Source organism: Silene latifolia, chromosome 2, assembly GCF_048544455.1.
Source record: "Silene latifolia isolate original U9 population chromosome 2, ASM4854445v1, whole genome shotgun sequence".
NCBI lineage: Eukaryota > Viridiplantae > Streptophyta > Magnoliopsida > Caryophyllales > Caryophyllaceae > Silene > Silene latifolia.
In genome coordinates this window covers 186,901,490-186,923,933 of record NC_133527.1, presented here as the reverse complement: position 1 = coordinate 186,923,933, position 22,444 = coordinate 186,901,490, and the positions used below count along the sequence as shown (strand labels likewise).

Sequence of the window (22,444 nt, the reverse complement as noted above, 5' to 3'; positions counted from 1 at the left end):
GAAGAAGCCAATATATAATATATAAGCTAAATGTCCGTGATAAATAATGGAACTATTATTGGGTCCATTCATTCATGTGTCATGCTTCATGCATGTGTGTAATACAATAGTGTAATACTCCGTATCATTCTGTTTTTGTCCATGAATATCGTCCCATAATCTTGGATCCTATTATTTCGAGAGACGGAACTAGGAATCCAAGTTTGGAAATTCATATAGAAAATTGAAAATTTTTAAGGGTTCGAGTTGATAGAATATTGATAAGAAAATACTTGTTAATTGATTTATATTTCACGGTTTAGAGAAAATATATGATTTGATTTCCTAAATATACATTAGAAATTAAAATGTGCACAATTCTCCTTTTTCTTTTTTTCTTTTTTTTAGAGGCATTGCCGGTGTTTTACTCGCAAGATGTTTTAGTAGCAAGAATATGATGCGCCTAAATAGATAGGCTGTACATATTGTCCTGGAGTAAGTTTTTCCTTTTTTTTTTTTTTGGTAGAAAGTAAGAAATTTCATTAATCCATGAAGCCCAAGTACAAGATTTCTCAACCATACAACATATTACGAATTGGATTTACCAATTCTTATCAACAACTAGACCTCTATTTAATCAAGGAACTCTGCTAACAATCTCCTAGAGCTTCCTTTACAAACCTGTTTTTGTTTTACAGTTACATCAAACTTGTCGAGGTGTTTTCGGACCTTGATTCAGATACTACTGTCCAAGTCCTTGAGCAGTGATACTCATGCCGCTCTTGATTTAGAATTAATGCACGAGTAATAAAAACCAACTCGTAATCTTTCATTCTAATATACAAACAAAAACAATCAAAGCAATTTTATGATGTTTTGAGAACACTATAATGATAAAAATATGTTTAAAATTTAAAATTTAGTTTTTATCTATTTCGCCCATCTCGTCTTTCTTGAAATGGATTAGTTCTACAACGCCTTTTCCTGGATTGTGAAGAAAACCCAAAAAACACGACAACCAAATTTACAAAGTTGGAAATGAGCGACAAAGAATCAATTTCGAAAGAAAAATTACTACGTACAATCAAAGATATTTAGCTACCAAGGGCTTGCTTGGAATAGATAACTGTTGAGGGGATACTGAATTCCAAAACAAACGAGAAAATGAGGAGGTGATCGCGGTGAAGGTAAGATGGATAGGTGATTAAGTGAAAATGAACGCAAAATGAGAGTATTATTACTCTCGTGCGAAAATAATTGACTGCCACCAACACCCCTTAACAATTATCCAAACCCTAGCGAGCCCTAAATATACGCGACTAGTTACAAATGTGCAACGCCTTCTGGTACGGAAAGTGGGGGAGCTGATTTCAGTTCATTAACTAGCAGTACGTTTTGATAATCTGCTGACAGCTTGATATTATGCCACTGCTACATTGATCACTGTCGCCAATAGCCGCGAAATGCAAATCAGAGCTAGTAAAGGGATAATTGCTTAAAGGAAAAATTACTAAACAAGAAGAAAATTCAAGGCATTGTAAATTTGATGCTTTATTGTTACTGCTCAGTAGAAATCTAGCGATTTAAACTGCATATTTTTACAGAATAGAAACGATAAATTGTCCAGAAAACTTACAGCTACTAGGGGTCATTTTGCGATAGTTTTGTTTTCAAGTCTTTCAAAGCATCCACAACTTCTGTGCCAAGATTGTGCTTCAGCAGTTTTCCTTGCATCGAAGTTGATCTGGAAAGTAACATTAGAATTTCTTCAGGCGAAATAAGATGTTACTTAGACCTCCTCGAAAGAAAAGTCAATTTAAAACTAGTAGAGCAACTGAAACCCGTTTAAGTGAGCCGTAGCAGAGAAATGTGAGGTTAAATTTACACATAGATACCAACCTTGGACATCCAGAAAACTTCAATCACAAAAGACATAAAAAGAACATGTCAATTCAGTTCTGTACCACAAAAGAGAGCTCAAATCAGAAGAGGGTGCATTGTCAGTAGTAATATTCCGATTGAACAAACTACTTCAAAGATCTAATGTGGACACGCCACATTCGGGTTCTCACGACTTTGAGTTTAAGAATTAATTTTGAAATGAACTGTTTCTCTGCTAAGGTGTAGTAAGCAACATGAATCTGGAGGATCGAAAGTTAGACTTGTTGGATTTGGCCACACCTGTACCAAATTCCAAGAAAAACTGTCCTCAAATCCTAACCACAACCTTTCACTTCAATGCCGCCTACCTACTTACACTGCCTCTTTTTTCACCATCTCCCGACTAATCTATCAGGCGGTATAGCGGTTGTTCTGCGACCCTTTCTCACCTCAATTCCCACCACCACACCAACAACCCAACAATAATCCCAACAACCCAACTACCCACTAATACCCCAATAAAGCCGCCACCCCTCAACATTCACTCTCTCTCTCTCTCTCAACTTCAACCCACAGGGACATCAGGGGATTACGTCATGTGCAAAAGGATATGACAGAAGTGACGTCCATTTACACACACCCTAAAAGTAACGCCCATATACAAAAAGACGCCCGACATACAAAAAGACACCCAAAATGTGACGCACACATAAAATGAGACATGGAACATTAAGCTCTCAAACTATCATGAGTGATCTTATCTACAAACATGCCAGACCCTTACTCATATCCTCAATTTGAGTTCCCCATACCAAATGGAATACAAATTTTGCCTCCACCTTTCACACACCTCTGCGAAACTGTCTCCACGGCTCCACCCACAATCCTCCATACACCCACGGGTCACGACCTGCCCATCTCTGATAACATATGGTGATGGTGGTTGGATACAGGGAGAGGTTGATGGCATTTGAAAGGCGGGAAATAACCGGGTGCTTATGAATTCTATTCCAAGGGTAGCCAACTTAATTTTGGAATTATATTTTATGATCTTTAATTTATTGGATTGAGACGCGAAATCAAAACCCATTTCATGATGTCAAACACTACACAAGAAAGTTCTTCACTTTCTTTTTCTCGCATCACTTTTCCAAATTAAAAAATTTAATAAACCGAGCCAGGTCATTTGTTTACCTATTTATTTTCATTGTACAAGTCATTTCTTTACCTTTCTATTTTGAAAATGTTACTAATGTATAATTGATCATCCACTTGCATAAACGTAAAATCTGGCCCCCCACATTTGGTCTCCCCCTTCCTTGGCCTTCGTGCCAAAAACAAAGATAAAAATGGGAACAGGGTGGAGGGAGCACGCTATTAGTGTTTTCCAAACAATTCAACAAAATTCAAAGAACGGGGAGCATAACCGTAAAAAAGCCACAAAGATATATACCTAGATAGAATACCACAACATCAGTACAGCTAATATACCGAAAATACCCAGTTAAGAATCTTATGACAGTTATATTGACTCCAAACGAGATTCTAGATTAGTATGTCTATATAACCTGGGACGCAAAGTATAGCATGAATTCGTTTGAAGTAAAATAGCATGAATGTGTTTGAAGTCAAGTAAAAAAAGGTTAATTAAGGGAGCTGGTGAATCCGTGGCATAAGTGACAAACCTTTGTTCTTGAAGCATCCTCTCCATTTCCTTCTTTGTAGCCTTAATCTGCAAGCCATTAAAGAACAGGACATCAAAACAATGTATATTTGAGAGCAAAGTTAGGGGACACATCATCCATGGTTCAAACTTTGAAATGAGATTGTTTTTGGGAAAACTAAGATATGTTAATAATTAAGGGGGTGCTTGGATGAGTAATTCTACCGTCCTCCCGGAGGACGATACTCCTCACACACAAGCCATTATAATATTCCACTTGGGTGGATTGTGTTTGTGTGTGTAGTACTCTCTTCCGGGAGGACGGTAGAATTTTTGGTGCTTGGATAACAAAATAGGAGGGAAAGGGGAAGAGAGATGGCGGGAGATAGAGGAGAATAGGCAAGGGAGATTTTCTTCCAAATCTCTCTATGTTGGAGAGAGTTTGATTAGGCTTGGAAAAGGGAGGATGGGTCGTTCCATTTCCCTTCTACCCTCTTTGTTATTCAACCAAGGAATTTTGTATCCCCTTTCCGTTTCCTCCATATCCACCAATCCAAACAAGGCCTAAGGAACACCGGTGGTGACATTCATGTGATTCATCTACAAAAAGATATTATAAGGGTGATGGCCATCTACAAAAAGACACCCAAAAAATGACGCCATATACACTTCAATTTGAGCCGCTCGGGAGGCGGTACCGGTTGTATTTCTTTTTCTCCGAGTTTTACTACCACGTGTCCGGGGTCGTTTAAGGAGGTACCTTATTCAATTTCAACCACAAATAACAGTATTAATCAATTTTTAACGAGTATTCGATTATCGACCCACATTGGTTATCACACACCGTCAACCTCAAATGTCCTCGGTTGCTCCTCAAAATTTGTAAGGCCCCGTTGTCTGACCCGAGAAACCGTCCTTATGATTTACGGACATTTTTTATCCGGGACACTGATATCCTGAAAACCGTGTATTAATACACTTGAATTTGAGCCGTTCGGAAGGCAGTATCGGGTTGTGTTTCTTTTTCTCCCGGTTTTCTACCATGTGTCCGGGGTCGCTTCAGAAGTTACCTTAATCGATTTCAGCCGCAAATAACAAAGTATTTAACCATTTTTAACGATTATCCGATTATCGACCCACATAGATTTATCGTACATTAAAGGCCTCAAATGTCGATCTCTTGCTCCCCAGAATTTGCGACCCCCCTTTGTCTCACCCTAGAAAGCGTCCTTATGATTTACGAACATTTTTGTTCCGGGACACTAGAATCCCAAAACCGTGTATTATACACTTCAATTTGAGCCGTTTCCGGGATCGTTTCAGGAGTTACCCTAGTCGATTTCAACCGCAAATAACAAGTATAAAATAATTTTAACGAGTATCCGAATATTGACCCACATTGTTTATTGTTTTATCGCACACTGAAGGCTTCAAATGTCATATGTTGGTCCTCTTAGGCCCCTTTGTCTGACCCATGAAACCGTCCTTATGATTTACGGACATTTTTGTTCCGGACACTGGAATCCCGAAAAACGTGTATTATACACTTCAATTTGAGCCGTTCGGGAGGCTGTATTAAATTATGTTTCTTTTTCTCTAAGTTTTTCTATCACGCGTCCGGGGTCGTTTCAGGAGTTACCCTATTCGATTTCAACCGCAAATAATAAATTATTAAACCATTTTTAACGATTACTCGATTTTCGACCCACATTGGTTTATCGCATATAGTCAGTCTCAAGTCCTTGGTTGCACTTCAATTCTTGCGACTCCCCTTTGTCTCACCCTAGAAAGCGTCTATATGATTTGCTGACATTTTTGTTCCGGGACTCTGAAATCTCGAAAACCATGTATTATAAACTTCAATTACAGTCGTTCGGAAGGCCGTATCGGGTTGTATTACTTTTTCTTCCGGTTTTTCTACCATGTGTCCGTGGTCGCTTCAGGAGTTACCCTATTCGATACCCACATTGGTTTATCGCACACCGAAAGTCTCAAATGTCCTTGTCTTTTGTTGCTCCGCAAAATTTGTGACCCTCCTTTGTCTCACCCTAGAAAGTGTCCTTAAGATTTACGAACATTTTTTTTCCGGGACTCTGAAATCTCAAAAACCATGTATTATACACTTCAATTTCAGCCGCCGGGTTGTGTATCTTTTTCTCCCCGTTTTAATACGTATTTATAACGATTATCCGATTATTGAACCATATTGGTTTATTGCACACCGTCGGTCTTAAATGTCATTTGTTGCTCAAAATTTGTGACGCCGCTTTGCCTCACCCGAGAAAGCGTTTGTATGATTTACGCATATTCTTGTTCGAGGATACCGAAGTCTCGAAAACCGTGTATTATACACTTCAATTTGAGTCACCAGGAAGGTAGTATCGGGCCGTGTTTTTCTCTCGTTTTTTCTACCACCTGTCCGGAGTTCCTTCAAGAGTTACCCTATTCGATTATCCATTCAACGATTATCCGTCTCAAATGTTCTTTGCTACTCCTCAAAATGTGACGCCGCTTTATCTCACCCGTGAAAACGTCCTTATGATTTAAGGACCTTTTTGTTTCCCGGACTCTCAAATCCCGCAAACCGTGTATTATAAACTTCAAATTAAGCCGTTCGGAAGGTAGTATTGGGTTGTGTTTCTTTTTGTCCCGGTTTAGAAGTTACTATATTCGATTTCAGCCGCAAATAACAAAGTATTAAGCAATTTTTAACTATTATCCGATTATCGACCCACATCGGTTATCACACTTAAGGCCTCAAATGTCATCTCTTGCTCCTCAAAATTTGCGAGGCCCGTCTGTCTCACCTGAGAAGTTCTCCTTATGATTTATGGACATTTTTGTTCCGGGACACAAAATCCCGAAAACCAAGTATTATACACTTCAATTTGAGCCGTTTTGAGGGAAGGCGATATCGGGTCATGTTTTTTTTCTCCCGGTTTTTCTAACACGCGTCCTTGGTCATTTCACAAGTTACTCTATTCGATTTCAACCGCAAATAACAAAGTATTAAACCATTTTTAACGATTATCCGATTATCGACCCACATTGGTTTATTGCACCCTGTAAGCCTTAAATGCCTCAAATGTCCTTTATTTCTCCTCAAAATTTGTGAACACCCCCCCCCCCTCCGAAAGCGTCTTTATTATTTACGGACATTTTTGTTCCGGCAGTTTGAAATCCCGAAAAACGTGTATTATACACGTCAATTTGAGTCATTAAGAAGGGAGTATCGGGTCGTGTTTCTTTTTCTCCCGTCTATTCGATTTCAACCGCAAATAACAAAGTACTAAACCAATTTTAACGATTATCCGATTATCGACCCACATTGGTTTATTGCACCTTGTCAGCCTTAAATGCCTCAAATGTCCTCTGTTTGCTCCTCAAAATTTGTGACCCCCCTTTGTCAGAAAGCATCCTTATGATTTACGGACATTTTTGTTCCTGGACTCTGAAATCCCGAAAACCGTGTATTACACTTCAATTTGAGTCATTAGGAAGGCATTATCGGCCGTGTTTCTTTTTCTCCCGTTCTTTCTAACACGCGTCCGGGGTTGCTTCAAGAGTTACCCTATTCGATTATCCATGTTCAATGATTATACGTCTCAAATGTACTCTGTTGCTCCTCAAAATTTGTGACGCCACTTTGTCTCACCTTTGAAAGCGTCCTTATGATTTACGTACATTTTTGTTTCCCGGACACTGAAATCCCGAAAACCGTGTATTATACACTTCAGTTTGAGCCGTTCGGAAGGTAGTATTAGGTTGTGTTTCTTTTTCTCCCGGGTTTTCTAACACGTGTCCCTAACACGTGTCCTGGCTCATTTCAGATTTCAGCCGCAAATAACAAAGTATTAAGCAATTTTTAACACATATATCACACTGAAGGCTCAAATGTCATCTCTTGCACCTCAAAATTTGCGAGGCCCGTTTGTCTGACCCAGAAGTCGTCCTTATGATTTACGGACATTTTTGTTCCGGGACACAGTATACACTTCAATCAATTTGAGCCGTGTTGAAGGAAGGCGATATTGGGTTGTGTTTCTTTTTCTCCCAGTTTTTCTAACACGCGTCCTTGGTCATTTCACAAGTTACTCTATTCGATTTCAACCGCAAATAACAAAGTATTAAACCATTTTTAACGATTATCCAATTATCAACCCACATTGGTTTATTTCACCATGTCAGCCTTAAATGCCTCAAATGTCGTCTCCTCAAAATTTGTGAACCCCCCCCCCTCCTTGCATGGAAGCGTCCTTATGATTTACGGACATTTTTTTCCGGGACTCTGAACTCACGAAAATCATGTATTATACAATTCAATTTCAGCAATTCGGGAGGCAGTACCGGGTGGTGTATCTTTTTCTACCCTATTCGATTTCAGCCGCAAATACAAACACACACTAAATATGACGCCCATATATAAAATGAGAAATGGATAATTATGGTCTCAACTCTACTCTCAAGCTATCATGGGTAATCTTTACACAAATGAGAAGAGACAAGTTTCGATTTGGGTGAAGAATATTCCTCCACATGTTTCATCAATATGGTACTCAACAGATGGTATTGATTTTTTTCGAAGTTGCTTCGATTTGAGTCAAGCTGCTGTATATATTAATAAGTAAGTGAACACAGAGGTCTTTAACATTGTTAATGGCAAACTTATAAAAATATCTAAGCTGCTTCTACTTGAGATTTTCAATTTAAAATGTACGATAGTATGGCAAATCAATATGTCTATGATCACCATATCCTATAAAGATTAAGGCTTAAGTACTTAGCAGTTGGCTCAGCGTTTTACTTTCTTCAGTAGCAAGCGTGTAATCAATTTTTGATCAATAGTTTTCCGTATAGTTTACTGTTAGAAAGCTGTATTTCTCAAATTAAAATAAAAGTTCAGATTTTCTCTAATAGATAAGCTGAACATGTTGAGATGAAAATGTCCTATATTTAATCTGAGACAGTACAGAGTAAATAATAAAGAAAGTTTAGTATCTAGAGATTTTAGGCAACTTACCTCAGTAACTAGTGCCTTGCTGCTCCAAACAAAAGCTCCCTGGGACAAAAAGCATTATAGTTAGCGTCACCCAACAGTAATTCACACTACAAGAGATGACACATTCAATTGCTTGTGTGAATCCACGGTTTATATTCTTCCTTGATGGCCAAGTCTGAGAAAAAGGCTAAATGACTTTCCAGCCAGGAACGACAAACCGTTGACTGATAGTTTTAAGCTCTTCCATGAAGTGGCTTGACCTTGAGTGAGAGGCTTTAACATATATTCCTGGAGGAAGTGATTTGATTTCAGCTCTAGGAACCTTCTGGTTGTGCAGATAGAACTCATTGAAGGTACTTAGAGCTGATAACAAATCTAAATCACTTTTATCACTCGTTTTATATTTGAGATTTTAACAAACAAGATCAACTCATCATCACTGCGAATAAAAACTGAGCCCAATTTGGTAAATAGCTGGGCAGTCAAGCTGAAGTCGCAAGTCAAGCTCATACAAAAAAACCTTGCGTGTACAGAAAGTACACAAGAAAAGCTTCTATAACCCATAAAAATTTCAAACCATTAAACTCTTTGAAAGGTACAAAACGTTTATCTCAGACACAAAGGAGCATGAAACACAATTTTATTCAGGGCTAAGTAGCCAGCCAGACAAGCATTTTGGCAACTCTGGTTGGTGGACTTGAAAGGAATGACAGATTTTCAAGCACGGCCTTCTTTCAGAAAAGATAAAATAACATCGCAACATGATATGATGGAAATTAACATCACTTTTAACAGTAGTTGCGTTTCTCTCAATTGAAGGGGAACGCATACCGCTCCATAAGCTGCATGTTGTTGACAGTGATCAGATGTCACCACCCAAACCTTCGGGCAACCGTCATCCCTCAATGCCACAACCTGTTCTTGTGATAAGAAATCGATAATAACACACAATCATAAGCCAGGGGCATGACAAAAAATGCGTTGGGCACTTCACAGCAAAAGGAACTAACAGAGCATAAGGGCCCCTTTACCTCTTTTTTGCTTAAATAAACTCGTTTTTTTTTCACTTTTTTTTTTTCTAAACTATCTTGAGCTTCTGATCTCGAAGCCTAAATATCCTAGTTTTTATAGACGACATTTCTCGACGTGTCGAGTTATTTGTACGACAATACTGAATCACAGTATTATAGGCCTTGTGACAGAATCTTCAATAGATATTTCGAGATACAGAAATTAATATACCTCCTTTTCTATCCATGAATCTGCACATGATTCTCCAGAAAAAACAATGTCCACCCTGCAACACAAATAAGCTGGCTAAACATATGTAACTAAAGTTTAGACATTTTTATTGCAAGGTAAAAAAGAAAGTCAAAGCGTGTAATAGGATTTAAGCCAGCAAGATGACCTCAACACAGAAAATGGGATAGGAGCTACACCAAACAATTAACACAATGTTGCTAATGAAAAATAAGCAAGCTGGAAGAAATATTCAATATTGACTTTCTCAAACCTAGTCTATCCGCTCCTTCACTTCTTCGGTGAAGTATGTTTAACACTCTTCCAGTTTTCTCTCATCCTAAACTTAATTCCATTAACCATTCTCTGTAAAATCTATCAACTAGAAATTGTTGCTGGGAGTGAAAATGATTTATTGGCCTACTGGTTCATCATATCAGTCATCTAATTGTTACATCCCTCTAATCCCTCCATCTCATTTATTTTGTCCCCGTTCGACTTCGACTTTGGTGGCCAAACAATAGAGTTTAACTAGTATTCTTTTCTAATATACTGTATCTACAGCCATTTTAAAGGGATAATATAGCAGTAGTTTGGATAGATAAAACAGGAAAAAAACAACATTGTATAAAGGAGGTCATCAATCATAACAAGCCACATCAAATTTGTCAAAGGAGCAAAACCATCTTAGCATTTGAGGCACATACCCAGTAAACGTTTCTTTGTGGGTAGGTAGTCCAGACATCAGTGCATCAAAAACAACCACCACCTTTACTTCTGTAAGATTTGAATTTTTTTTTTATCAAAACAGTAACTGTCTGAAAGACCTCATGCCAATAAAAGCCAATGCAATGTAACAACAGCATGAAACAGTCGAAATATGCAGAAGAACTTCAGGAGTGGTGATCATGACAAATTTTAGATTTAATTTCCAATGAGGCACTGTGCACTAGATTACAAAAACATGTTTCAATCAGCTTTCAGGAATGACAATTTGATTTCCATTGAGTTCGCTATTCCAGACCAATATGTGGTAAACAAGTAACCTAAAGGTTATGAAATCCCAACAAATTCAAAAATTTCACACTTTTTTAAGTAATGAATCATCTTAATCTTCTATCGGATGAGAAAATGCCAACTTCTCATTTTGATAACTGATGAGGAGAAAAGCACAAACCTCTTACCATGCTGAATTGTACAAGTTCGTCAATCAACTTTTGTCGGGCTATATCAAGTCGCCCATTCAGGAAATGTTTCTTCAGCTTTATCCAGTAACCGCAGACATTATACCCATCAACAAGTAAGACAGGAACTGCATTATCAACATCCTGATTTGTACTGCATTAGAATTTCGAACAAACATAACTCAGTCCAGTGACTCGTACTAAAAATGCAAGTTTAACACTGGGCAAGGCATGGACAAGGGAAGAAATTTACTAATAAAGAGACAAAGTCGGATCCTTATAGAGGTCTGTATCTTGAGGAAGATCCTCCTTATCCACTTTCTTTCGGCGATAGCTAGTAGCCGGCTTGGAAGCGCCGGAACTTCTTTTTTGGTACTCCTACAACAGTTAAGTTATATCACGCAAAAGGAGAAATGTATTCAATGAATTATTATTGAAAGCAAAAGAACAATGTACTTCTATACAGTGAATCACCTTCCACAACTTCAAAAACTGCAAATTCTGTTTGACATTCGTGGTGATCCTAAGGGGAGCTTGCTCAGAGTCCTATAAGGTAATGCAATAATTTATATACACAATCTGAAAGAAAAGAAACAGGAAATCAAGTACATCCACATGGGTAGAGAGCAATATAGACCAAGTCACGTTGATAACAATATAAGTAGCAGCAAATATTTCCTCTGGTCGAAATTATGAGTTTTTACGGTGCGACTTGCAGTATTGCACTTGTGGGATGCTAAACTGTACCATATGTTAGCAATCTTAAAGAATCTTGCTTCGGAAAATCTATACTAAAATTGCATAAGAAAGCGCATATTCGCGAGTATGTTAAAATACTACCATGCACCTTTTTTTTCGATAGGGAAGGAGTTTTTGCCCTACTTGCTCAATGTCTTGGGACCCTTCTCATAGAGTTTTATAAAATCATTTTCTATCCTATTCCTTGTTCATGGAAAGAATCCTTTCCTCACATTTCACATGACTTGTTTGACCCCACAGCAAAAAAGCAAACTTACTCATGCATATGCATATGCATATGCATATTGTGTTTATCTGAGTTAACCTCTTTCAATCTCTCAGTCCTAACCCAAACACCACAGGTTTGACACAATTCGAATCAAGCAAAGCATTGTACTCTATCTTCATAAATTGATCCCTACATAAAAAATTATACCAAAGAAGCATCCCTAGCTCAAAAGGCCAATATATACCGAAGCAGCGCAGTTGAGTACAACAATTTTAATTAGACTTGGAGGAGGGAAAACGGTTCCCTCCTCTCCCCTATCTTATTTACTAACTAATTAAGAGAACAAGAGATTTCGTATCCTTACCTCCCCCTCCTCTCCCTTTCCGTTCAATTATCCCCATCCAAACAGGCCATAAAAGCTGACATGATCACACCAAAATTCGGGTGAAAGACAATATAGATAGAGACCATTATAAACACCCAACAAACAGAGTTTTTTTAAGTTCACGATCACGCTATAAAATACTTTCTATGTTAAGAGTCAATACATCAAATTCACATTGTCACTCTTACGGGCTCATATGCGTAATGGTAATAGTTGAGGGGTAATAAAACCTAACAAAAATGGGAAAATGAGGCAAACGATGGTGAAGGGAAGAAAAGAAGTGGTAGAGGAAGAATGAAGTGCTGGAGATGGAGGGAGTTATTAATCCCATATGAGGCTAACACACACCCTAGCTAGAGCTCGGTAAATACTCTCCGTACCACCTTAATTGGATAGTTTGTTAGCCTATTTTGATCACTTAAAGTCCATCCACCACCATCACCATCACTAACTCCTCCCCTTTGTATTTTTCTACATTACCCTTTGGTAATCACCCTAATCCAAGCTAGCCGTAATCCTACAACCACTAGCTCAATAAAAATGCCATAAACCCTAAGCGATTAATCATCGACACAACCCACCACCTAAACATCAGTTTCAGATCATACATATTTAGTCTAATCCACCATTAACTAAAATTATCAAATCCAACAACATTGTTTCACCAATAATATAATAATACTTCTCTTAATACAGTCATGAAGCTTAAAATAACATGACAGTCACAAATCATTATCAACCAGAGCACAGAAATACTTATGTATGGAACAAAATACTGTACTTTAAAACAAGGGAAATAAATAATGTCTCCGTCTCAATCACTTGTTTACATTTGATTAAAATACTCCTCGTAAAGAACAAAAAGTAAACAAATGATCGGGACGTAGGGAGGATACAACAGTATACCTTAGAGGGTTGAGGTTGAGATTTCTTGGATTTCCCAGATACAATAACAACAGCACAAGCCACTGTGATCATATTTAACCCTTTTTTAAATAAAAAAAAAAACCTCTAATTTACAAAATTAAATTAAAAAGTTTTCTAGGAAATCATCTGGGTTTCAGTAGAATTATTAGAATTTTGGTTTTTATCAATTAATGAGGAAAAATTCTAACAAAATTGGGTCACATAGTGCCTAATCAATCCAATTAAGAGTAATGATCACTATGAGTACTAAAACTAACCCTAATTTTAGGGGATAACCATGATATTAGTGATACCCAAGTTGGAAAATTGAGAGTTTTATGAGTGAAGATTATGTGGAAAATTGAATAAAATTTCAGGAAATGTCGGTCGTGTTTGAATGATGCTGCAGAATTGCAGATACTGTGAGGACAAAAGAGGATAATGTTGTTTTTTGTTTTCAAAGGATTGCTTATTGTAATGGACGAGGATTCGAACACAGGACCGATTAATTTGTTCAGTAGTTATCTTGTGCGACGGTTGTATCCCGTGTTTTTTTTTTTTTTTGTAGATGAGAACTTTTTTTTTTGGGTTGATTTTCGCAGTACACATTTTACCCATCGCAATACACTGTTGACAATTATACCCCTCCCATTTCTCCCTTCATTTTCTCTCTCTAATCCCTCTCTACCATATTCTCTCTAATTAACGCATCCATTTTTTCGTCGAAAAATTATGTATTGCGTTCATAAATTATGTACTTCATTGAAATTTAATTTTATAAATACATAATTGATAAGTAATTTTTACAAACACATGTATATTGTAATCCCCTATCTATAAAAGCTGAAGCAATTAAAGAGATGTGATTGGTCCCTTGTTTTCACCCTTACCCTGTGGATATCCATCCACCCGAAATTAAATGGGTGGGATATGGGTGACGAATTTTTTTAGAATTTAGGGTGGGATATGGATATGGGTGAATTTAGGGTGGGATATGGATCATCCGTCACCCGCTTAACCACCCGGTGGATACCCGAAATTAATATTTACAATTAAATTATTATAATTTTTTTAAAAAGTTAATAATTATTTTGATTTAAAAAATCATATATCAAAGTTCATGTAAAATAGAAAAAAAACATTGTAAACCCCACTACCCAAGTGGTCTTTTTATTACCAACGCCCTTAGTTCCTTACTCCACTGAGTTCACTTTCCATAAGCCCATATTTACGCACTAATTCTCTGATATCATGAGCCAAGAGCAAATCAGAACATTAAGTCGTTTACACGTCTTCGTGGAGAACTAGGAATTCTGATGATTAGAAATTGTTTTTTATTTTATGATTTTTGTATATGATTTAAAATGGATGTACTTGTATGCCATATGTAATATGATATGTTTGGTAATTTACGCTTTTAATTTTATCGTCACAATTTTTTTGATGTTGTATTGCCTTTAAATTTTATAAGCTTGAAAATATCCAACGGGTGCCCGCTCCACCCGGTGGGTATGGATATGGATGGATGAAAAAATATTAAATGGATAAGGGTGGGATATGGATGACCATAAATTAAATGGATATGGATATGACTTCACCCCATCCATATCCCACCCATTGCCATCCCTACACCCCACGTTCTTCACCCCATTTAATTACTACCATCGATTTAAAAGATTGCAAATTTCATACAAACTATACAAAATAAAACGTTATACAATTACTTTTGCATTTTTATATACAAAATTTTCAATTGTATAATGTTTGATTTACAAAATAATAAATTACAAATTTTTAATTGTATAATGTATGAAATTCCAAATTTTTATATACAAAATTTTGTATAATTTAAATTTTCAATTTACAAATAATTACAAAATAATAAATTACAGAAAGTGAAAAAATAATTCAAATAAACATCACTCTCCTCAGTCCTCACAGTTAAGAATAAAATCAAATCTATAAATAAAAAATAAAAAAATACTTCCTATATAATACGGAAAAATCAAAAACCTTAAAACGTAAATATATTTTCGAAAAAATATACTCATTAAAAAATTCATGAGTCAAAAAATCGAAAAAAGTATATATATAATACAGAAAAATAATGAAATTAAGAAACTTTAAGCAATAAAAGGTAGATCTACCACCTTCTCTATATTCGAAGGAGACAAATTAATCTTTGAAGCAAACATTAACCTTTTTTATTTAATTCTTTTCTTTTGAGAAAGACCATTAATTAGCCATCAAAAGATACATGCAATTATTTATTTAAGAAATATTGGTGAACTTAGAAAAATATTAAATCAAGTTAGAATCAATTAGCAAAAATTAAAAATTTAAATATTAAAATTAACCTAAAAAATAATAGATTTTGACATACAAAAAAAGATAATAACGGACGAAATTATTCTACTAGAGACGAATTGAAATCCACAAATTTTAGCTGAGGTTGAATAGGATCGAGAAGGTGTAGAAGGAGTCTGTTTGTGAATTATACTAATAATAATTGGAGAATTTTTAAAGGAACATTTAAGCTAAATTTTACAGTAGTGAGGGAGGAGAAGAGGGGCGACATGTGGATGACAGGATGAGAGTGAATGAGTAGTGATTAAATAAATTCAATGAGGTATTTTTATAGCTAGGTTAAGCTGATTTTATTTTCATGGGCTGATTCTTTTGGAGTAAGAATTAGCCCAATTAGTTGGGTGAATAATTACGGTCATAAGTTACGGTTAATCTGTTTTGAACGGATATCTGTCTTAACATTAGGACGGGACCTGTGAAACAGGTCGGGTCATACAGGTGGGGTCAGAATACGGGTCGGGTTATACGGGTCACGGGTTGGGTTAGGGTCAGAATATGGGTCAAGAAATAATTTTTAGCGCTTTTTTTAAACGATTTTTTAAATTTAAAAAATATTTTTTAAAAAAGTAAAATATATTTAAAATTATTATTTTAATCATATTTATCATATACAATTATTATATTTATATAATTATTAAAATAAAGTTTTTTTAATAATTATTTTATTATTAAATATTATAAAAGTTATATAAAATTGACTTTTTGGTTGAATTATTAATTTTAAGTAATAAAAAAAAATTAACTATATTTTCAAATATAATATATAAATATTAATATTTTTAATAAAATTCATGATTTTCCATTGACCTAACGGGTCGGGTCTCGACCCTAAAATAACGGGTCATTTCGGATTCGGGTCAAACGGGTCGCGGGTCGGAAAAATCAGGTTTGTAACCCTACAAACGGGTCGGGCGGGTCGGGTTTTCGGGTCGGGTCGAATTTTGCACAGGTCTATTCCATATATATATAAGACAAATTTATCGTTTTTCCTAATTATTTGACATGTCTTAAGCTTAGGACGGATTTTAAATAAAAATTTGTGAAATAGCTAATTTATCTTTATTGAGTAATTGTTTAATTACTAATTTTGTTTCACATGGATTGATAAATATAAAACAATGATTATGATAACTAAATCTCCCAGTAACATAGGTATAATGTAAACATTTAAAAATGAGCATGCCTGAATAATAGGATCCTTACCCTCAGACGTGACAAATGAATGAAGTTGTCGTATATGATCTTAGGAGAAGATTTGAGTCGTAATCTGAATTGAGCCAATATGACTTGACTCGAATATTTTTTGTTTGACAATGATCACTTCCTAAATAAATTGATTGAAATTGACCAAAAAATGGTTGTTTGTCAAGTCTAGATAAGCTCACCGCCACAACCCTTCACTGTTTTATCCAAACGATTTTTTTCCCATGAGTTTCTCCTATTTATAGTTGAATTTTATATAATGTATTCCGTTTTCAAAAAAATTAATTGGTTTCCAAGTAATAGATGGAGCCATTTTATACCATAGAGCGAAAAAAGGGAGGCATTTTCTAAGAATTAGAGTGTTTTTTTTTTGTTTTTTTTTTGTTTGCATTTTTATTCTTTTACTTACGTTTTGCAAACAAAATGCTAAATGAGTAAACCCGTGCAAAATATTGCACGGGTATAAAACTAGTTATAACGTATTACGTACTACCTTGAAAGGAAATTAACCCATAACTACGTAGTACATACTATACTATATTGAAAGAAAAAAGAAAAAAATCTAACTAAACTAACTACTACGCTGCTCCACTTGCTTTCTCTTCCTCCTACGAATCCCTGAGTAAACATTGGTTTGAGTGGACCTTCGTAGGATTTCAAGCAAATGACTATAATATCATGCGAATTGAATAGGACGGTTCTCCAATTAATTTGAACAAAACCCCTAATTAAAATAGATACAAAATTATAATATATAGTCAATTTAATTATTAGTAATGGATTACTGAATTAAATATTTGATCTATACTCGAATAATCCTTCATAATTGAATAATTTTAAGGGGGTTGAAGTAAGTTACGGATTTAACAAAAGAGGGAAAGGAGAGAAAATTAGGTTTGATGATTTTTTTGGTCAAGGGTAAAGAAATCGAAAGTTTGGTGCAAAAAATACTGTAATGAGTAAAATATGTATTGCGAAAATAAATTGCGCTTTTTTTTATCAATAATAACCACTTTAGTCACTATTTAACCAAGAGTGATCACTATTTATCAAAAGGTGGCCACTTCTATATTAGCCGCACGTGAAACCGTCGCACAAGAGAATTTGTGTGATTTGTTAAGACCATGGTAAGCTTGAAATAAATCCATAAACGTATTTGTAGCACCTATTTAGTTAAGCTCTATTCAATTCAGTTCAGCTCATTTCTTCACAAATTAACTCTTAATTAAGTTTAGTTCAGTTCAACTTTTTTACTCTCCAACAGCCCCAACAAACCATCCCCTCCGTCACGATCTACCTTCTTACCCCACCACCGTTGTCCACTCCGTGTCTTTCCCTCTTACAGACCCCACCATCGTCCCATTGCCTTTCCTACTCGTTGCCATCCACCTCCACCCTCGCCCTCAACCGACCACCACCAAACATCCCCAAATTACCACAAAGTCACAACCCTATATAAAACTAAAAATTTGTTATTAAGCCATAAAAAAATGACTTGATTGATGATTTGAAATTAACGAACTAAAAATTATTCTATAGACAAATTACCGTCCAAAATCGAAGAAATTAATTGATTTGAGAAAATTGTTTATTAGTAATTGAACAAATTAGCTTTTTTTTTATATATAGGGATATGATAATGAAAAATAATATAAAAACATACTCGGAAAATAATTTTTCTAAAGTTTTTAAGTTAAGGCCGTTTAAAGAGAAACTCGTTAGAATCAATTTGATTGGCGGTAGTGACATCACTGACATCCCTTGGCGGAGGGTATAAAATAAAAAGAAATTACAAATTAGGTTTAACTTGTTGAGCAAGGTCTGAATTCTGAGACGGTGTTCCTTTGGAGAGCTCCACTATAGTAAGAGTGTACGCAAAATCCCCAGGAATTTCCCCAATTACTAAGGTTAATCAATATAATTAGGGTTACTAAGTTCATTGCAATCTCAACAAATTCAATTAATTAATTCGATTATGAGTTACGCTCAACCGTATAGCAGAGATCGAACACAGGAATTCCAGAGTATTTGGAAAACCCTTAAGAAATCGTCATCGTCATTGTCATCGTCTTCGTCGTCTTCGCCATTACGATTACAATCCGAGTTCAATAAACGGGCTTACAAGATCAGCTTTAAAATCCATCTGACTTCCCAGAAGCTTGCCAAATTAGCTGAATGTCGGTTTTTACGTTTTTTTTAATTTCTTTATTTATCGTATTTTTACTGTTTTTATGCATTTTCATATGGAAGTTGATTCTTGATTGGATTGTGAATTCTTGTGTTGAGACTAGTTACGCCTCGGTGTTTTGTGTGGTTAAATGTATGCTGCTAATGGTTGTGAAATTGTGGGTTTAAGTTTTCTTTCAATGGATTAAAATTGATAGATACTGCATTGTGGGGATTTTGGTTAAACCCTAGTTTAAAAAAGCGCGCCTTGGTTGAGACACTAGCCAAAACGGCTTGATGCATTTTAGGCGCGCCTTTTAGACAAGGTGTTTGCCTTACTTTTATACTTCTATAGGGTTTATGTGTGGGTTTTTAGGAGGCCGTTGATTCATGTTGTGATGTTGCCATTTTTGTGCAAATAGGCAAATTTAGGACACCATACCCTTTGCTCGATGTTTGTGATCAAGATTGATTGATCTGATTATCGGGATGTTCTAGATTATTAGACTGCTAGTGTCTATTAGCAATTTCTTGCTTGCACTCCCAATATGCCAGGGGGTGCGTAGCGTAGCTCTGTTGATGAAGTATTAGAACAGAACATCAGAAGTAAAATAGAAAGTGGGAGTAGAAGATGATGTAAAGGATGCTTTTGGTGCTGTTTTCAAGTGTATTTTTCATTTATTTGATGAATAAACCTGTGTTGTGCAGTGGCCAAGAGGAGCTCATCAGTCTTTGATGATCCAACTCGTGAAATTCAAATGCTGAGTGAAGTTATCAAGCAGGATATTACTGCACTTAATTCAGACGTGTTAGATCTGCAGCGTTTATGCAACACCCAAAATGGAAGTTGGAACGTCTCTGATGACGCCTCTAGTCATTCCGCTGCAGTTGTATATATCTGTAAGAATCGCCTAATGACAGCAACGAAGGAGTGTGAAAAAGTTCTTAATAAGCGTACTGAGGTATTGTATGTAACTATTGTTGGGAATTTGATCAAACTTTCCCCCTCTTTCGTATATTTTTTCCTTATGCAATGTTTCTAATCGTATGTGCAGAAGCTAAAGGCTGATGAGACTAGAAGGCAGTTATATCGCCCACATGCATCAACGGAGTTCACAAATCCTTTTGCTCGTCAGCCTCCACTGGCAACCAAGTCAGCAGCCAGTGAGTTCCTTGCTCCTCCTCCTCCTCCATGGGTAAACGGTGCATCATCTTCATCCACACAATTTTCAAGGTACATACCTGCCCTTCTCTTAGTGGTTATGCATTGAGATTTGACAACCATATCCTCTTACGACAATGATTGTTTCTCATAGAAATGATTCCATGGGTAGGCTATGACAGGCTTGCTTTGAGTATTTGAGGGTGGGTATTAGCTACTAATCGTTTGGATTCCCGACTAACTGAGAAAGTTTGTTCTTGTTGTTTGCACCGATATGCTCCATTAAGTAGCCAGGGGAGCTAACTTTCACCCAGAATGCCTAGAAATCAAAGAAGTTACATTGTCACTGACAATCCACAGGCGTCAATTTGTGTCATATTCTGACTCCTGTTTCTCAACCCATGTCTAACACTCCAAGTCTCCAACCAACCTGTTTTTACTGAGTATGGGCTATAAATACTCTCTTTATTCCATTTATAAAATGAGATGTTCGGTTTTTTTTTTTTTTTTTTTTTTTTTTTTTGTACTAAGTTGTTAGAGAAAAGGGCTTATTATCTTGGATGGAGCCAAAAAAGAAATGATGACAATATAAACGGGATGAAGGGAGAATTATCAACATTAGTCGATCCTAAACAAATGTAAACTGGATGCCAGTAAAAGCACACAAGGCGACAACTGAAGATTTGGAGTAACTGATCTTATAATGGACGCTTCGTTGCGCTTACTGAAATTGTTGTAGATCGATGAAAACCCTTTCTGGCACTTCTGCAGCTAAGGGAGTATAAATAGAAGATTAAGTTTCCGTGAATCTGTTTTTGAGTGGAAGATCTTAAGATCTTTCTATAAAATCTACCTGTTTCTTACAGAGATGGATTTTTGAGCTGGTTCTCCACGTGAGCTAGTGAGTGCAGCTGTTTATAGTGCACTTTACCATAAACCTCGACGGTTCTGCAAAATGCAAGTTTACATTTTTGTTCAGACATTGACTTAATCGTTGAGCTCATGATTTAATTATCGAGTTCATGACTTAATGCTTTATGGTATTTAACATGCCAATGCCATGACACTAATTCTATAAATTTTCAGTAAACAAGCAGACGGAGAGTCTCAGCCATTGCTGCAACAGCAGGGACAACAGCAGCAACAAATGGTTCCACTACAGGACACGTATATGCAAAGTAGAGCTGAATCCCTTCAGAATTTCGAATCTACAACTCATGAACTAAGTAATATTTTTACCCAGTTGGCAACCATGGTGTCTCAACAGGGAGAGGTCGCAATCAGGTTTGTTTGCCCCCCTTTCTTTTCTGCCCTTTTTCTTCCTCTGTAGTCTTCTAGGACATGATGCTGTTCCAATGTTCAATTTACTTGCCGTAAAGCTCATAATTGGCACACGTCTCATATTTTGGTCGGTTCTTAAGATTACAGTCGAGCATTGATTTTTCCTGGTTATTAATCTTTCACTATGTTAGCTAAGACGTTTTTATTTGAATCCTCGTCTCAGAAACAAACTTCTTCATGTTTCACGGATATCTCATTATTACGCGTTTTTTTCCAATTGGGTCATTTTACTTCGAATGGCATCATAAATCATAATCCGAATACTGCTGTCGTGAGCAGGATTGACGAGGATATGGAGAGAACTCTAGCTAATGTTGATGGTGCCCAAAACCAGCTGGTCAGGTACCTTAACAGTATATCCTCAAACGGATGGCTGACGATCAAGATATTCTTCGTATTGATCATATTTTTGATGTTCTTCCTCGTTTTCATTGCATAAATGTTTAGAAGAGACTCTTAGTTGGAGTATATACATTGAGAAAATCTAAATGAAGTATTAAGGGAAGTTTGTGCTGTTGATTGGAGCTCTCTGCCTCTTTTTTTTTTTTTTGGATATTTTTGGGGGAAGCAACCGTTTGAAATGTTTAAGGTTAGTTATTATCGGGTATACTTTTGCTAAATGCGGTTAATATCACCTTAATATTCGGTCACAATAAACTTGAAAAACAATGATAAATCGTTTATGCAACCGAGCGGTATTTAAACCATGAGATTGAGAAGTACTTTTCAAATGAATGTAACAAAAAAATGTAACCATTCTAAAGACTTGAGGTATCAATTTCCTTTCCGTCTATGTACTTGGCTCAAAATGATCCAAAAAATACAAGATCATAATCATACATATCATATATTATATTAAAGCAGAAACCGATAGGCCACGTGTCATTACCATGTTAAATTGCCTCATGTCAATTCTACAATAATAAAAAAAAAGATTGTATTTATTTCATACTTAATTGCTAATATGCTATTACGACTAAGTTGGTTTATTCATAAAACCTA

The 22,444-nt window shown here is 36.1% G+C and overlaps 2 protein-coding genes across 3 annotated transcripts; one reads left to right on the top strand and one right to left on the bottom strand.

Annotated features, from left to right (window-relative positions):
• Window positions 1–870: 870 nt before the first annotated feature.
• On the bottom strand, window positions 871–13,679 carry LOC141643826 (uncharacterized). 2 transcript variants are annotated; one of them, XM_074453145.1, is made up of 11 exons: window positions 13,204–13,679; window positions 11,420–11,491; window positions 11,199–11,323; window positions 10,939–11,099; window positions 10,469–10,538; window positions 9,765–9,819; window positions 9,354–9,437; window positions 8,544–8,582; window positions 3,546–3,592; window positions 1,616–1,723; window positions 871–1,422 (listed from the first exon to the last, which is right to left on the bottom strand). In XM_074453145.1, exons 1-10 carry the CDS (start codon window positions 13,273–13,275, stop codon window positions 1,621–1,623), a joined length of 828 nt encoding a protein of 275 aa, XP_074309246.1. In that variant the 5' UTR covers window positions 13,276–13,679; the 3' UTR covers window positions 871–1,422; window positions 1,616–1,620. The 2 variants fall into 2 exon arrangements, with proteins under 2 accessions (XP_074309246.1, XP_074309247.1); XM_074453146.1 differs by lacking the exon at window positions 10,469–10,538 and having other exon boundaries at window positions 946–1,422; window positions 9,354–9,442; window positions 10,946–11,099; window positions 13,204–13,610.
• Window positions 13,680–18,577: 4,898 nt separating this feature from the next.
• Window positions 18,578–21,966, top strand: LOC141643824 (syntaxin-32-like). The gene is made up of 5 exons (XM_074453143.1): window positions 18,578–18,950; window positions 19,648–19,901; window positions 19,995–20,173; window positions 21,188–21,385; window positions 21,722–21,966. Exons 1-5 carry the CDS (start codon window positions 18,749–18,751, stop codon window positions 21,879–21,881), a joined length of 993 nt encoding a protein of 330 aa, XP_074309244.1. The 5' UTR covers window positions 18,578–18,748; the 3' UTR covers window positions 21,882–21,966.
• The last annotated feature ends 478 nt before the right edge of the window (window positions 21,967–22,444 follow it).

Excerpts from the sequence above, each read along its gene's own strand:
- LOC141643826 (XM_074453145.1), bottom strand. The coding sequence starts at position 13,275 with ATGATCACAGTGGCTTGTGCTGTTGTTATTGTATCTGGGAAATCCAAG. Across the intron at positions 9,820-10,468 it reads CACAAAGAAACGTTTACTGG|GGTGGACATTGTTTTTTCTG; the intron begins GTATGTGCCTCA and ends TTTGTGTTGCAG. Across the intron at positions 9,438-9,764 it reads ATTCATGGATAGAAAAGGAG|GTTGTGGCATTGAGGGATGA; the intron begins GTATATTAATTT and ends TCACAAGAACAG.
- LOC141643824 (XM_074453143.1), top strand. The coding sequence starts at position 18,749 with ATGAGTTACGCTCAACCGTATAGCAGAGATCGAACACAGGAATTCCAG. Across the intron at positions 18,951-19,647 it reads GCTTGCCAAATTAGCTGAAT|TGGCCAAGAGGAGCTCATCA; the intron begins GTCGGTTTTTAC and ends TGTGTTGTGCAG. Across the intron at positions 19,902-19,994 it reads TTCTTAATAAGCGTACTGAG|AAGCTAAAGGCTGATGAGAC; the intron begins GTATTGTATGTA and ends TCGTATGTGCAG.